Source organism: Ipomoea triloba, chromosome 5 (genome assembly GCF_003576645.1).
Source record: "Ipomoea triloba cultivar NCNSP0323 chromosome 5, ASM357664v1".
NCBI classification, from domain to species: Eukaryota; Viridiplantae; Streptophyta; class Magnoliopsida; order Solanales; family Convolvulaceae; genus Ipomoea; species Ipomoea triloba.
In genome coordinates this window covers 23,841,721-23,854,591 of record NC_044920.1, presented here as the reverse complement: position 1 = coordinate 23,854,591, position 12,871 = coordinate 23,841,721, and the positions used below count along the sequence as shown (strand labels likewise).

General features: G+C 39.5%; 2 protein-coding genes across 7 annotated transcripts; one reads left to right on the top strand and one right to left on the bottom strand.

Annotated features, from left to right (window-relative positions):
- The first annotated feature begins 315 nt into the window (after positions 1 to 315).
- On the top strand, positions 316 to 4,869 carry LOC116019478 (probable serine/threonine-protein kinase At1g54610). The gene is made up of 10 exons (XM_031259693.1): positions 316 to 966; positions 1,568 to 1,852; positions 1,971 to 2,288; positions 2,380 to 2,607; positions 2,778 to 2,875; positions 3,012 to 3,093; positions 3,189 to 3,614; positions 3,819 to 3,878; positions 3,992 to 4,094; positions 4,216 to 4,869. Exons 1-10 carry the CDS (start codon positions 568 to 570, stop codon positions 4,221 to 4,223), a joined length of 2,007 nt encoding a protein of 668 aa, XP_031115553.1. The 5' UTR covers positions 316 to 567; the 3' UTR covers positions 4,224 to 4,869.
- A 1,889-nt stretch (positions 4,870 to 6,758) lies between these two features.
- LOC116019479 lies at positions 6,759 to 11,201 on the bottom strand. 6 transcript variants are annotated; one of them, XM_031259700.1, is made up of 10 exons: positions 11,144 to 11,201; positions 9,499 to 9,798; positions 9,296 to 9,379; positions 8,688 to 9,179; positions 8,401 to 8,536; positions 8,130 to 8,292; positions 7,887 to 8,015; positions 7,607 to 7,801; positions 7,087 to 7,209; positions 6,759 to 6,935 (listed from the first exon to the last, which is right to left on the bottom strand). In XM_031259700.1, the coding sequence occupies exons 2-10, from the start codon at positions 9,761 to 9,763 to the stop codon at positions 6,804 to 6,806; spliced, it is 1,719 nt and encodes a 572-aa protein (XP_031115560.1). In that variant the 5' UTR covers positions 9,764 to 9,798; positions 11,144 to 11,201; the 3' UTR covers positions 6,759 to 6,803. The 6 variants fall into 6 exon arrangements, with proteins under 6 accessions (XP_031115560.1, XP_031115558.1, XP_031115557.1 ...); XM_031259698.1 differs by lacking the exon at positions 11,144 to 11,201 and adding an exon at positions 10,988 to 11,122; XM_031259697.1 differs by lacking the exon at positions 11,144 to 11,201 and adding an exon at positions 9,942 to 10,164 and having other exon boundaries at positions 9,499 to 9,825.
- Positions 11,202 to 12,871: the final 1,670 nt, after the last annotated feature.

Below are 12,871 nucleotides of genomic sequence, written 5' to 3'. Positions count from 1 at the left end.
AGTCATCATGCACCAAATGTAAAAATAATAATAATTAAGAACTAATAAATGTGAGAGATACTTAAGGACAAAAAAAACATTTTTTTAAAAAATATAATAAAAAACAAATATATAAGTTTAAGGGGTCTGAACGTATTTTATGAAACAATATGAGGTTTAATTTGTAATATCGACAACTTCACGGGTCGATCTTTTAAAAAAACATTTCTCAAGCATAACTATAAAAACAGAAAACGAGAATCATGAACGACAAAAAATATTTTAAACCGCTTGCAAAATAAAAATAAAAATTAAACCGATTGGAGAGTGAAGCGCTCCTGTTCTTTCGGAGAGGTTGATGATGATTTTGAGGTCGTCCACTGTTCTCCGCGTATGTCGAAAATGGACGAGAGCGCGAAATTCTGAAATTTGCTTTATTCTCTTGTGTCCTGGGGCACCCCATCCCTGTCCTCTCCTCCGTGCCTCTTCTGGGGATCACTGACGCAGTCCCAATGAGTCTGTAACGCCGGCATCCGATCGATCCCCCAAAATCTGATCACCGGTTGATGGGTTTTGGGAGGTCAGGTCATGGGTTGCGTCAGCTCCAAACAGGCTCGCCGCGATGCCAAATCCTCTCCGGTTTCCTCCGCCTCCGTTCACGCCCGGAAGGGCGGCCAACGCCGCTCCCTGGTGGGCCCCACCCACTCCAATGTCGGGTTCGGAGGGCTGGAGAAGATCCGAGAGGAGTCTGAGGAAGGGGAGGACGAACATTCTTCTCCCTCCCGGAAAATTTCTGAGAATAATTCCAAGGCCGCCGTCAAGAAGGGGCAGCCCGTGAAGAAGGCTGCGTTTAGTATCAAATTCGGGAGATTAACGGAAGCGGAACACTTAGCTGCTGGGTGGCCTGGCTGGCTCTCTGCCGTCGCCGGAGAAGCCGTCGAAGGATGGCTTCCCCTCCGATCGGACCAGTTTCAGAGATTAGAAAAGGTAATCCAAATATCTCTCATATAATTGCATAATTGGAATCAAATCAAGAACCCCATTTTCTTGGCCAACCCTAGCCATGTTTGGGCTGGGTAACCATAATGCTATAAGTTTGACTTTAACGAGAGAGCGATCTATTGGTCTTCTTAATTTAAGCAGATCAGCTATGGTATCTCCTTGTGGTTCTTTCTTGATTTGAAACGGTCATCTATGTGCAATCTAGGCTATTAGGACAATCTAGGTTGATTTACCTCTCATATAATTGCATAACTGGAATCAAATCAAGAACCCCCATTTTCTTGGGCAACCCTAGCCATGTTTGGTCTGATAATCGGCTTGGTAATCATAATGTTAGAAGTTTGACTCTAACGAAAGCGATCTATTGTGGTCTTTTCTTGATTTGAAATAGTCATCTATGTGCAATCTAGGCTATCAGTCAGCTATGGATAACCTAGGCTGATTTACCTCCCTGATCCTTTGTTAGCCAGACTACAAAGGGGGTTTACCCTTATGTAGTGATTGTGGGTTTCCCATTGTTGCTTTCACCTTACCTAAGAACAAAACATACTCTGATAAAGATCCATTCTTTTATCTTAATCTGCAGATTGGACAAGGTACATACAGCAGTGTGTACAAGGCGCGTGATCTTGATAATGGCAAAATGGTTGCCCTTAAGAAGGTTCGGTTTGACAATTTCCAACCTGAAAGTGTTAGATTTATGGCACGAGAAATAACTGTCCTGCGCAGACTTGATCATCCCAACATCATGAAACTGGAGGGCATTATTACTTCTAGGTCATCCTGTAGCATATACCTTGTGTTTGAGTACATGGAACATGATCTCTCTGGGCTGTTGTCTTGCCCTGACGTCAAGTTCAGTGATTCACAGGTTTGTTCATTCTTGAAATCTGTGTAGTGTTCATGATCTTTTGATGAATGGCTTTTAGTTTCTTGGCTTCAAGATTTGTGGTGTTCATCTTTCTTTTGCCCTTTCCTTTCTTGGATAGATTAAATGCTTCATGAAGCAGCTATTGTCTGGACTGGAACACTGCCATTCAAGAGGGGTAATGCATAGGGACATCAAAGTATCCAACATTCTGGTGAACAATGAAGGAATTCTGAAGATTGGAGACTTTGGTCTTGCAAATTTTGTGAGTGCAAGGAGCAAGCAACCGATGACCAGTCGAGTGGTGACCCTGTGGTATCGCCCGCCTGAGCTTCTGCTGGGGTCAACAAGATATGGCGAGACGGTTGATTTGTGGAGTGCTGGTTGCGTTTTTGCAGAACTGTTTTTCGGGAGGCCTGTACTCAAAGGGCGAACTGAGGTCAGTGTGTTCCTAAAACTCTGCTCGATATCTTTTTTTTTTTTACCTTATCTGTCTTGATTTATGTTGTTCTTGTTTGTTTGTTTGGCAGGTTGAACAATTGCACAAAATCTTTAAACTCTGTGGTTCACCGTCTGATGACTATTGGGAACAGTCCAAGCTTCCACTTGCAGCCATCTTTAAGCCCCAATTTGCTTATGAGAGTACCCTCCGCGAAAGATGCAAAGAGTTACCAAAATCTGCTGTGAACCTTATAGAAACGCTTCTCTCAATAGAGCCTTATAAGCGCGGAACAGCTTCATCTTCTCTTAATTCCGAGGTACCTCTTGCAAAAGAATTTGCATTTTCTGGTTCCTTTTAGTTTATCATTTCTGGTTTTGCATTTTGCTTCGAGGTTCAAGAAACCGTGAGGCATAACAATGTTATTTCGCACCTTATTACCCGATAGATCGTTAATCGTGTGTGTTTATATTGTGTATCTGGATTTAGTATTTCCATACAAAGCCCTATGCTTGTGATCCATCAAGCATGCCGAAATTCCCACCAAACAGAGAGATCGATGCAAAATTCCGCGACGAAGCTAGGAGGTGAAGTGCTTTTACTTTTGAAGTTCATACATGAGACCATAATTCAGCTTCAACCAATTCGGTTTTCTAATGATGAGATCTTCTTTTGAATAAATGGTGTTTCTTTGGCTAATCAAAGTCTCGATTTGAATGACAGAAGGAAGGCAGGTTCCGGTGTAAGGGGATCTGGATCTTCAAGAAATATGAGAAGACTTCGAAAAGGACTGGCTCCTACTGAGGTCTCTATCTCTCTCTCTCTCTCTCTCTCTCTATATATATATATATATAGTGAAACAAGCTTTTCTCCGCTAATGATTGTGTTGTGTCTATGAAGGAGGTGGAGGCCAACATTCATGCTTCTCGTAGAGGCAACGGTAGTGGTTCTAGAGGCGCTACTGTGGCACGGATGTCAACGAAATCATCATATGATACCGTGTCAGAGGCAGCTTCCCAGACTGCAACCGAGGTATCTCAAGGGGACAGCATTTGCTCGGTCCCCGCACAAATGATCTCATCGAGCAGCAGTTACGGATGGTCAAAGATAAAGCAGGATCGCGCAGCCTCAAGATTTCATGCCTACGCCAATTCAAGAAGCCTAACATTGAACGGTACAGAACCCACCGCGTTGCAGTCCAAAGACCCATTGGGCTCAGATGAGCAAGATGCTGGCGGCTTTTCTATTCGGGCGAGCAATTTGCAGGTGGAGCAACCTTTGTCGTTCCACACGCCAGATATATATCACTCAAAGGAGTTATCAGTGGTTAGTGTTCTGATGACCCCCCGCCTTTCTTCATTCTGCTATATTGATGTTTTACTACCTTCTAATGTTCGAGCCTCAGTAGAGGCGACTGTTGACTCTTTGTGCTTCAGTAGGTTGAGAAAGTAGCTATAAACAGATACTACATTGTAACAGAGTCAGTAGTACTCAAAAAAAAAAAATACCTTCTAATGTTGCAATATGCAGGAGGAACAACCACCGCCTTTTCTGTCACCTGATATATATCAGTCACGCGAGTTATCAGTGGTTAGCATTCTTCAATTCCTTTACCTATATACACTATAGAATTCTTGAAAAATGATCAATGACAGTCTAAAGGAGTGCTTTATTTGGCTGATGATTATACCCGAATGAATCAGGACTCTGATGGGCGGGCGTTCTCAGGACCATTAACATACCGGGTACATAAAAGGCAGGATGACCAAGCAGCTCAATCAGTTCGAAGATCACGTTTCTTCAGAGGTAAACGTAAACAATGTTATGTTAAGAAGAACTTGTGTTTTCATATCTGTGGAGAAACTACGCCTCGCTCTCAATTCAATAATTCGGAATGAACTTTATAATCTCCCTTCCATTTTGGCAGATGTGTAACTTGAATGGGGTGGTAGTTATGTCCTGCAATGCCTGGACTTCATAGGTGCCATTATCTGGACCTCAAAGTCATCGAAATTTGATGTTAACGAGGGCCATTCTCTGTTTTTTTCGATCGGCACCAACCTTCTTCGACATTACAGGACAGCAGATACAAATATGGACTGCATTTTTAAGGCCTAGCAAGTAACTGAGCACCATAAACTGCTAATGCACAATCACTGAACACTGATACTCCATGTTTATGAAGGGCGAAAACAATGGAAAGCTCGATTGACAACTTTTTAGCCCCGAGTGCCATGGGGGAAGATGATGCGTAGATTCGTTCATGTCTCTGATACTGCAGGCTTCCTTGCTGCACCTCATACGCTTCACAACTAATCTCTCGCGTTTTTACTTTTTAACTTTTTGTATTTACTTTTCGACGTTGAGCCCTTCTTGCATTGTATTGTTCAATATGGATGTATGTGTGTCACATTGTCTGGGATTTTTCCCAGGCTTATACAGTGTTGCAAGGGGATGATTTTTGTCATCTTTGTAACATCCCCTTTGCAGCAGAAATTGAACAATATTTTATGGCATTGTGAGAATATTTGTTATTATACAAACAATTGATGGATTTATAAAGGATACACCTTTTGTCTTCTGCTGTTCCTCATGTCTCATTCTCTTACAGTTTCTTGTTCAAGACAACATTGTACCAATCAAAATAACACTAAGTAATGTGTCCTTCAATAAGTAGAGATGCAGATTCTGTAATTACACGGATACCCTCAAAATTTCTACCACTATCTTGCTCCCATCTTTTCCGCTAGACACGAGAAATATGATTGTTCATACCTTAAAGGTCACAAGTTTAATTACTGTCAACATATTTTTAGTCGAGTCTGCCATACAAAATCATTTTAATATAATTAATCTTTTATGTGTAGTATGGACTATTACAAAAGAATGGAGTTTACCTCATATATAATTATCAAATAATAGCTTCCGGTTTTTCTCATACAAAAAAAAAAAAAAAAGCAACCAATTGTGTAGTTATGTAATCAATATAGTAGTACGTACAAAGCCAAGATAGGATGACTTTTTGGATTGCACACAACAAAGTGCTTGCCTTGGGATTTGAGATTTGTATGGTAAAACTACTAGCATTTTTAAGTTAAACCAAGCTTAAAGAAAATACATATATATGGTGGACTTGCTTATAGCATCTTCACTTGAGATTTTTACAGCTGATACTAAATACACTCCAGTACCGGTCGGAGACCGTATGGTCGGGAGGCCGGCGGTTCGGTCCCGATCGGTTCGTGGTCGGATGTCCCGGACCGAACAGTGTCTTCACTCGGCCAGCGAAGGGGCGTGTCAAGGTCCATCACGTGCTCCCTCCCGCTTGGGCCCGGTGTGAGGCGGGCGCATGCGCATCACGTTCCCGTCATGCCGGAGACCCGGCGATCGTGCCTTTTCCCTCTTATAAATACCGCATTTATGAGGGGAGAGTTTGGTTGATTCTTGATTAAGCCTTGAAGTGAGCTCGGACAGTAGGAAAGCCCACTGTCGACCCACCGAGCCCTTCGAGCCCTTTATTCACTTTGTAAACCGGACTTGAATCTTTGAAGCAATAATAGATCGTATTTCCCGTTTTAGCTTCGCATCCGTATTTTGCATTATCAACCGCTTTAATACATATGTGGAGGAGAAAGAGGATATGAGAGAGTGAAAAAAAAATAAGTTTTTTGTGGAATCCATTGTCCCACACCAAAAAAAAAAAAATGCTGCTTCACTTCTTTCACGCGTGAAGCGTACCTAGCGCGTAAGGTGAATTTTTTTTTTTGACATTTGTTTTTGTTTTTGTTTTCTTATTCTCTCTCTTCTCTCCCAATCATAATGACAAAAACCAATAAAAACGTTTTTTAAATGAGGAAACGCCATTTTTAAAGTTTCTATGCATTATAGTGATGATCAAATTGTTCCTCTTAAGGGTAAACTATGTAAAATAGTTTGTAATTGAAAGAAACTATAATCCTACGGAGTATTAAACTTCAATGTAATCACAAGATGAAAATAAAAAATGAAAACTATAACAAAGTTGGAGCACATCAGTTGTAGTGTTTGGAAACAGACATCGTATTCACGCTATAAACAGATCTACATAATTTGGTATTAACTATCAAGACAAGGAAAAATTGTCCAAAAAGAATAAACAATTGGGTGGAGAATGATTGTCATATCAGAACGTTATGAGTTTGATATTTACTATCCTCTCTTGGTCAAACTCGTCGCACAGGGTGTTTTTGATATTTTAGTTTTTTTTAGTGTTTGGATAGGTTAATGAAGAAATGTTGTGACTTCGAAAAAGTTTGTTTGAATTTATTTTTCATATACTATTTCAATGAACTTATCAGAACAAACTAAAAAACAACAACAAATAAAATATTAAATTCCTAGAGTGAATGCTATTATATTGACACTCTCGATGAAAATGTTAGTAGCTTTTTGCATGCGTCTCATATCGGCTACTGATAAGAATCTGGACTAGTCGGTAAAGGTGTTTTTGCAGACAGTTAACTTTTCCCAAAGATGCTACTCTGAATCTGAGAAAGAGTCATCCCCATGCCTCATGAGTGTTGGGATTTGGCCTCCATCAATGAAGTCAATCTTGTTTAATCTGATGCAGCAAAGAACTTTCTCTGGCAACTCTTCTGGTTTTTGTGCCTGTTGATCCATAAAAATGGTTTACTTGGTAATATAAAGAAGGAAAAACAACAAGAATCTGACATGTCTAAAGAACTGAAGGCCTTGCTAACATGATTCACTCAACAAAAACATCAAAAAACAAAAAAAAGATAAGAAGGTATAGCAAAACCTGAATTGTTAAACCAAGATCCAGGATTCCCTCTCGTAACCGTTCCCTGAAAGCATCAAGACCCTTTCTTGCTATATAGCCGAAGCGATGAATGTCAAGATCAATCTCAAAGTAATTCGGCCCCTGCAGGGAGGCGAAAATGAGTGTCTGAGAATTGAGAAATATCCCATTCAAGAATCCATTATATCTCTGTTGGGTATTCAATGATGTAAAGAGATGGATTCCAAGAATGTCTGTTGGGGTGGTTCCTTGCCCACGAAAGGCGGGCCCCACATAATATTGGAGGGGTAAATCATAGTAACTCAGCGGCTTAATAAGTGGGAGGACCAGTGCCTAGTGCCGACAAGGAGCCCACCACAACAGGTGTAACTCCCAAACATTGCAACTACCAAGGCTCGTTCTTGAGTCCTTACCCATAATATACTACCCAGGAACCAACTTAGCTGTCCGTGACAGGAAAAGTGTGCTTGAGATGTTAATTACATGAATCAAAGAAACAAAAGATTGTGTCAATTCTTGCCTGATAAAAGCTGTGTTGTGGCCTGGAAAGCACTGGTTTTTCATTGTATGCATTCAAAAGTTTCCTTTCAGTTGAATTTGATACAAGATCTTCTGGATTAACCACTCCAACCATAATTTTCAACCTTTCTCTGAAAGGAACCATGGATTCTTTAGCAAATCCTTTAACCCTTTCCATGTCATCTTCAACTAGTCTCTGTAGCATAAACCAGGATCAGACTTCTGTCTCTCTCTTGACAGAACAATGCAGTTCATTGAACAGCTTTAAACCACATAATTACCTTAATGTTGTCCTGAAACTGGGGCGAGATGTCGTTCTCAAAACTTTCAGAAAGTCTGAAATACAATACAAGGCTCAGACCCTCCCCGTCAGCATCCCCGAGGAACATTGGAGCAGGATATGTAGGCAGCTGGAAGAAATTGTAGTAAAATTGCGGGTTATGTGATGAATTTGCATTACACGAGGCAGCATCCCGTTCAACAAGAGCTTGCATTTTGGAGTGAGGATCGGAGGATAAACATACCTGAATGTTAACTATTAGTAATGGAGGAATTTTCCTATCTGCTTTTATAGAAGGAAGCTCAAGATGTTGTGCAATGTGATTGATCTTTCTTGGGCACACAAATAAATCAACTCCAATGGGAGCGTAAGGACAGGTATTTGGAGCGGGGGATTTCTTCTTGTCTCTGCAGATTGAATGGACTACATGTCAATGTATTGCAAAACACGGGTAGCCACACGCCATCAATCTGCAGAGCGAGGAACTGCTCGATAAACTGAAACTACGAGCATACCTGAAAAAGCTGCTGCTGCGAAGCGTAAAATTTGAGGGCTTGATAGCAGACCAAGTTCCTGAAGTTGGTTTTTCTTCTGTGCAATGAGGAATTATAAGTCCTGCTCTGGGACGAAAAAGATGCATTTTTGATGCACCTGCAGAAGTTTCAGTACTCTTATGATCAGATCAAATTAAACATATTCCAGTAAAACATGCTACCATGCCACTTTTTTTATGATACAAAACCCATATTATGATCTTAGCCAAAAACAAGAAGGATGAAGGTTTAAAGGGCGAGATACTTACAATATTCATCTGTTTCCACTTGATCAATGGATGTCCTCGTGACAGATAGCCTGATGATAGTTGATTGCCTTCTTTGAGAATGAAGGCCTGGACTCGGTACACTAATGATCTTGTCGTTGAAACTTAAAGAATTTACCAACTTAGGTAAGACAGACTTCAAGACATTCCCTTGGGTTTTTTCATGACCCGAGACAGTGTCTCTAATGTCACACTTTATACTGTTAAAACCTTCGTAAGAACAATCTAACGTTTTCTTCCTCGTGTTCCCAAACTCCTCAGTCCTCCCAAAGGACGGAAGTTCATAGCCCTGCGTTCCTATAACTGCAAGCACGCTTGGATCCTTGGCATCTTTGCTCAAAAGTTTATCTGTTCTACTGCCATCTATCTTTAGATATCTTTCATGGTATTCTTTGTATTTACATTTGCTATCCACTAAGCAGGATGATGCTTCATACTGAAGAACTTGTCCACTTGGAATGTGAGGGAGAAATTCTGTAACAAAGAAAGGAATGCCATCAAAAAATAGTACATAAAGTACTTAGTTCAGACAAGGATGGACAGAAAAAGTTTTTGGTCGCAACTATGATAATGAAATATATGGCTATTACCTCCATGAACACTACTAAAGTCATCGTCTGAATCCGACTCCAAAACACTAACTGTATCAAACCACGCTTCTTCCTGGCAAATTACTGAAAGCGAGTAAATCTCGTATTAGGTTCGAGTTCTAAGTTAAAGTTCTGTGGAATTGAAAAAGTATGCTAAACAATTGTAAAGAAGGTCAGAATTCAGCACAGAAGAAAGGGCATACCGGTAGCATCTATTTGGCTGTGGTGCCATTGCAACTGAGAAAGATGCAACGCGGGATTAGAAACCTCTTGTCTTCTGCACATGGTGGCTGTGTGAACAATCTCACTAACAGCAATATCTGTTACTCGGGGTCCTGCATTGCTATTCCTTTTCTTGGTTTCTCCTGGAACAGAACTTGGAACCTTTCGACAAAGCCTTTTGGGGCGACGATGGCATTTCCTCCTCACTCGAATCCTCGGGGATGATGTTGATACACAGGCACCCATTATGCTGTCCACAAACGAGAATCCAACTTTGCCAGCTATCCAAAAAATTACAAGATATTCAGCTGAGACCATTAAAGAACAGCCATTCAGAAATTTATGTAATTAGACTAAACAATACTTATAATCACATAACTGCAAGCATTGTTCTATGAAGTTAGCTCTTGACTCCTGGATTTACCTTAACAAACCACAAATGCTTCAAGTACAGAACTGCTGGTTACAGGTAACTCAACTAAGAAAACAGTAGAGCATTATCAACTTATAATAAGGCCATGACAGTACAACAAGACTCGTACGAAAAGAAAAACTCAATCCTCATCTAAAAAGCAACGAAACTCGTAAAGAAACACTCGAAAAGAACCAAACTTTATATTATACACGGAATATGAGGATTCCATGGATACATAGGTGTACAGATACATGGAACACTGCTCTGCACATCCATGTGCAGATAACAAAAGGCAAAAACCCAGACACAGATCACAAAAAGGCGAAAGAAACGTAGGATCCAAAATGTGGTTGGCTCTTTCCCTTTGTCTATCCTTTTTAACCTTTATGAAACATCTCTATATATTTAGTAAGAAAAGGCAGTGGCATGAACATAACCTTAGTGGAATCACTTTTCAAATCTGAATATGAATAAAAAGATGCTAAACGAGAAACAAAAAAAGTTCGAGCAGGAAAAAAATGGCTCCACTCGAAGTGGACAAAGTACAAAAAGATTAACAAGTACAGTTCACTGGTGATGTATTCATGTACCTTGATAAATCATTCACAGCATATATATACAAACAAGCAGAAGATTACCAAACTATTGCGATTTGCACAGAGAAGAGCTGCATAAGCAAACAAGATGCACTGAAAACCAAACCATTTAAGTGCAGAGGTGAAACCAATAATATAATACCAAGCAACAAAGATCAGAACCAGAAATCATTAGTGAAAGAGACAACTCAATAAAAGAACAACAGAAGAGGCCGGATCAAGACACTACCAAGGGTGATATTTTTGAGGGCAATACTAAAATAAATCAAAAAAATAAAGGAATGGCACAGTGGGTGGGCTCTGATTTTGCAGAACTTAAATAAAGCCAGCAACTTTATTGAAATCCCACACATTAAATCAATACTAAAGCCCAAATTTTCACCTAAAAAGGAATGAACAGATTCAAAAACATAACAAAATTGTAAGAGAGGCAGGCTCTGTCCCCTCTGATGCATTCACCTTTTTGTTCTGAAGATAATGTAGATAAAAGGGTCTCCCTCTCCCTGGAAAGAGGATGATATCAAGAACACCAGAGAGGGAGAAAGCGGATAATCCAAGGAACAAATCACAAAATTTCGCGTTGGTGGATTAAAGAAAACATGCACAATATTGTACCATGGGACTGGACTTAGCTTGCAACTAATGAATGCAGCAAGGTTAAGTTGTCTGTCTAGCCATTTGTTGTCGCCCATTTTTCCACTGTCGTCCATGGTTTATGGTTATTTAGTTGTCACGCTACGTACTCTTCCGCCAATTCGGATGTTCTTTTCCAACAAAATCCTATTTTCGGATCAATTACTCCATTCTTGCATCATGCGTGGATTAAAAGCTTAGGCTCCAAATAAGACATGAAGACACGGCGACGGAATTAGTTTTTTTTTTTTTTTTTGTAATAATTATATTTAGAGTAAGCAAACAAATTACATTCAACATGAGATAATTTAATTAAATGATTTGATGGTCGGCCTAACAATGATAGTGAATAAAGTACATTTGGGTATTAATTGGGAAAGATTTGAGTTTTAAACGTGTTACTTGAGTCGGGTTTTTAGTTAACTTATATTATATTTAATTGTGTTTAATTAACATGATGACATGTTTGAAATGAGTTACAAGTTTGAATATCTTGTGGGTAATCTAAAATGGATTTGGGACGATAAAATATAACCAAGTTTATGAGTAGTAGTATAAAATTGTTAGAAATCTTGCGTGTTTTAACCACCTTAAATATTTAATAAAAATTTAGAAAATTAAATTTCATTGGAAACATGAATAGAAAAAGGCCTATAATACTAGAAGATGTGGATTAGATTCATTGGGTATGCATTAAAACTAGGGTATGTGGTCGTAGACTTTTTAGGTACAAACAAATACCCGGAGTATTCCGGGGTTATCGATCCACAGGGAAGCGGGGTATTAAGCACTAGTTACTAATTAATTCACGAGAAGCTATTCCAACGCTAACAATGTGTATTTATCTAAAATTATGAAAACAAAATAAATGAAGCAAGGCAAACGGACTTTTATATACAAGAGATTAAAAGCGGGATTTTTGGTTGTCAAAGTGTTAATCACCTAGTGCCAATCTAAAGTGAAATAACCATTCGAGTTCAACAAGTGTGGATGATTGCAATCTAAAAGGGAAAGATTACTCTCGTAATTCAAACCCAAAATAAGGTAATTGGAATACTCACTCTCGTGAGCTATTCACAACGTATAAGCAAGAACAAGCAATAAATGGAATACCCACTCTCGTGGGCTATTCACAATTGGAATACTCACTCTCGTGAGCTATTCACAATAAATCCCTTAATCAACATGTCCTCTCTCGAGGTACAAGAATCAAGTGCAATTGTGGGTGCTCTAATTCATAGACAAATTTAGCAATGAAACAAGTAATTAGGATCCTTAACTACAAGCATCAAGAAATTAAGCCACAATTACAACACAAGTAATAAACCCAAATAGATATTTCATTCAAGCAATTAAAGAACTAGGCACATAGGTTCATAAACACTTATCAATCCAAAAATCCCAAAGGAAAGCTTAGCCTATCATGGCTAAAATAAATTCAACAAATATACAATAAAGCTTTAAAATAGAAAAGAGAGGAAGAAATTCTCCCGAATGATGCCTCCAAGCTCTTCTCTTCTCTTGTTGTTGCTTCAAATCTTCTTCCTTGCTCTCATTTTTGGTCCAAATCCGCAGCCAAGCTTGTTAGGGTTGATAGGAAGTGATGCTTTTATAGTGGGAGGAGAATGGGGGGCAAAAATGGCAATTCAAAGAACTGCAAAATCGCAGATCTGCAACTCTCGCCGCGGCGAGAGCGTCACTGCCCAAAAT

Excerpts from the sequence above, each read along its gene's own strand:
- LOC116019479 (XM_031259694.1), bottom strand. The coding sequence starts at position 9,835 with ATGGTCTCAGCTGAATATCTTGTAATTTTTTGGATAGCTGGCAAAGTT. Across the intron at positions 8,537-8,687 it reads AGTGGAAACAGATGAATATT|GTGCATCAAAAATGCATCTT; the intron begins GTAAGTATCTCG and ends AAACTTCTGCAG. Across the intron at positions 8,016-8,129 it reads TACTAATAGTTAACATTCAG|CTGCCTACATATCCTGCTCC; the intron begins GTATGTTTATCC and ends AATTTCTTCCAG.
- LOC116019478 (XM_031259693.1), top strand. The coding sequence starts at position 568 with ATGGGTTGCGTCAGCTCCAAACAGGCTCGCCGCGATGCCAAATCCTCT. Across the intron at positions 2,289-2,379 it reads TACTCAAAGGGCGAACTGAG|GTTGAACAATTGCACAAAAT; the intron begins GTCAGTGTGTTC and ends TTTGTTTGGCAG. Across the intron at positions 2,608-2,777 it reads CATCTTCTCTTAATTCCGAG|TATTTCCATACAAAGCCCTA; the intron begins GTACCTCTTGCA and ends ATCTGGATTTAG.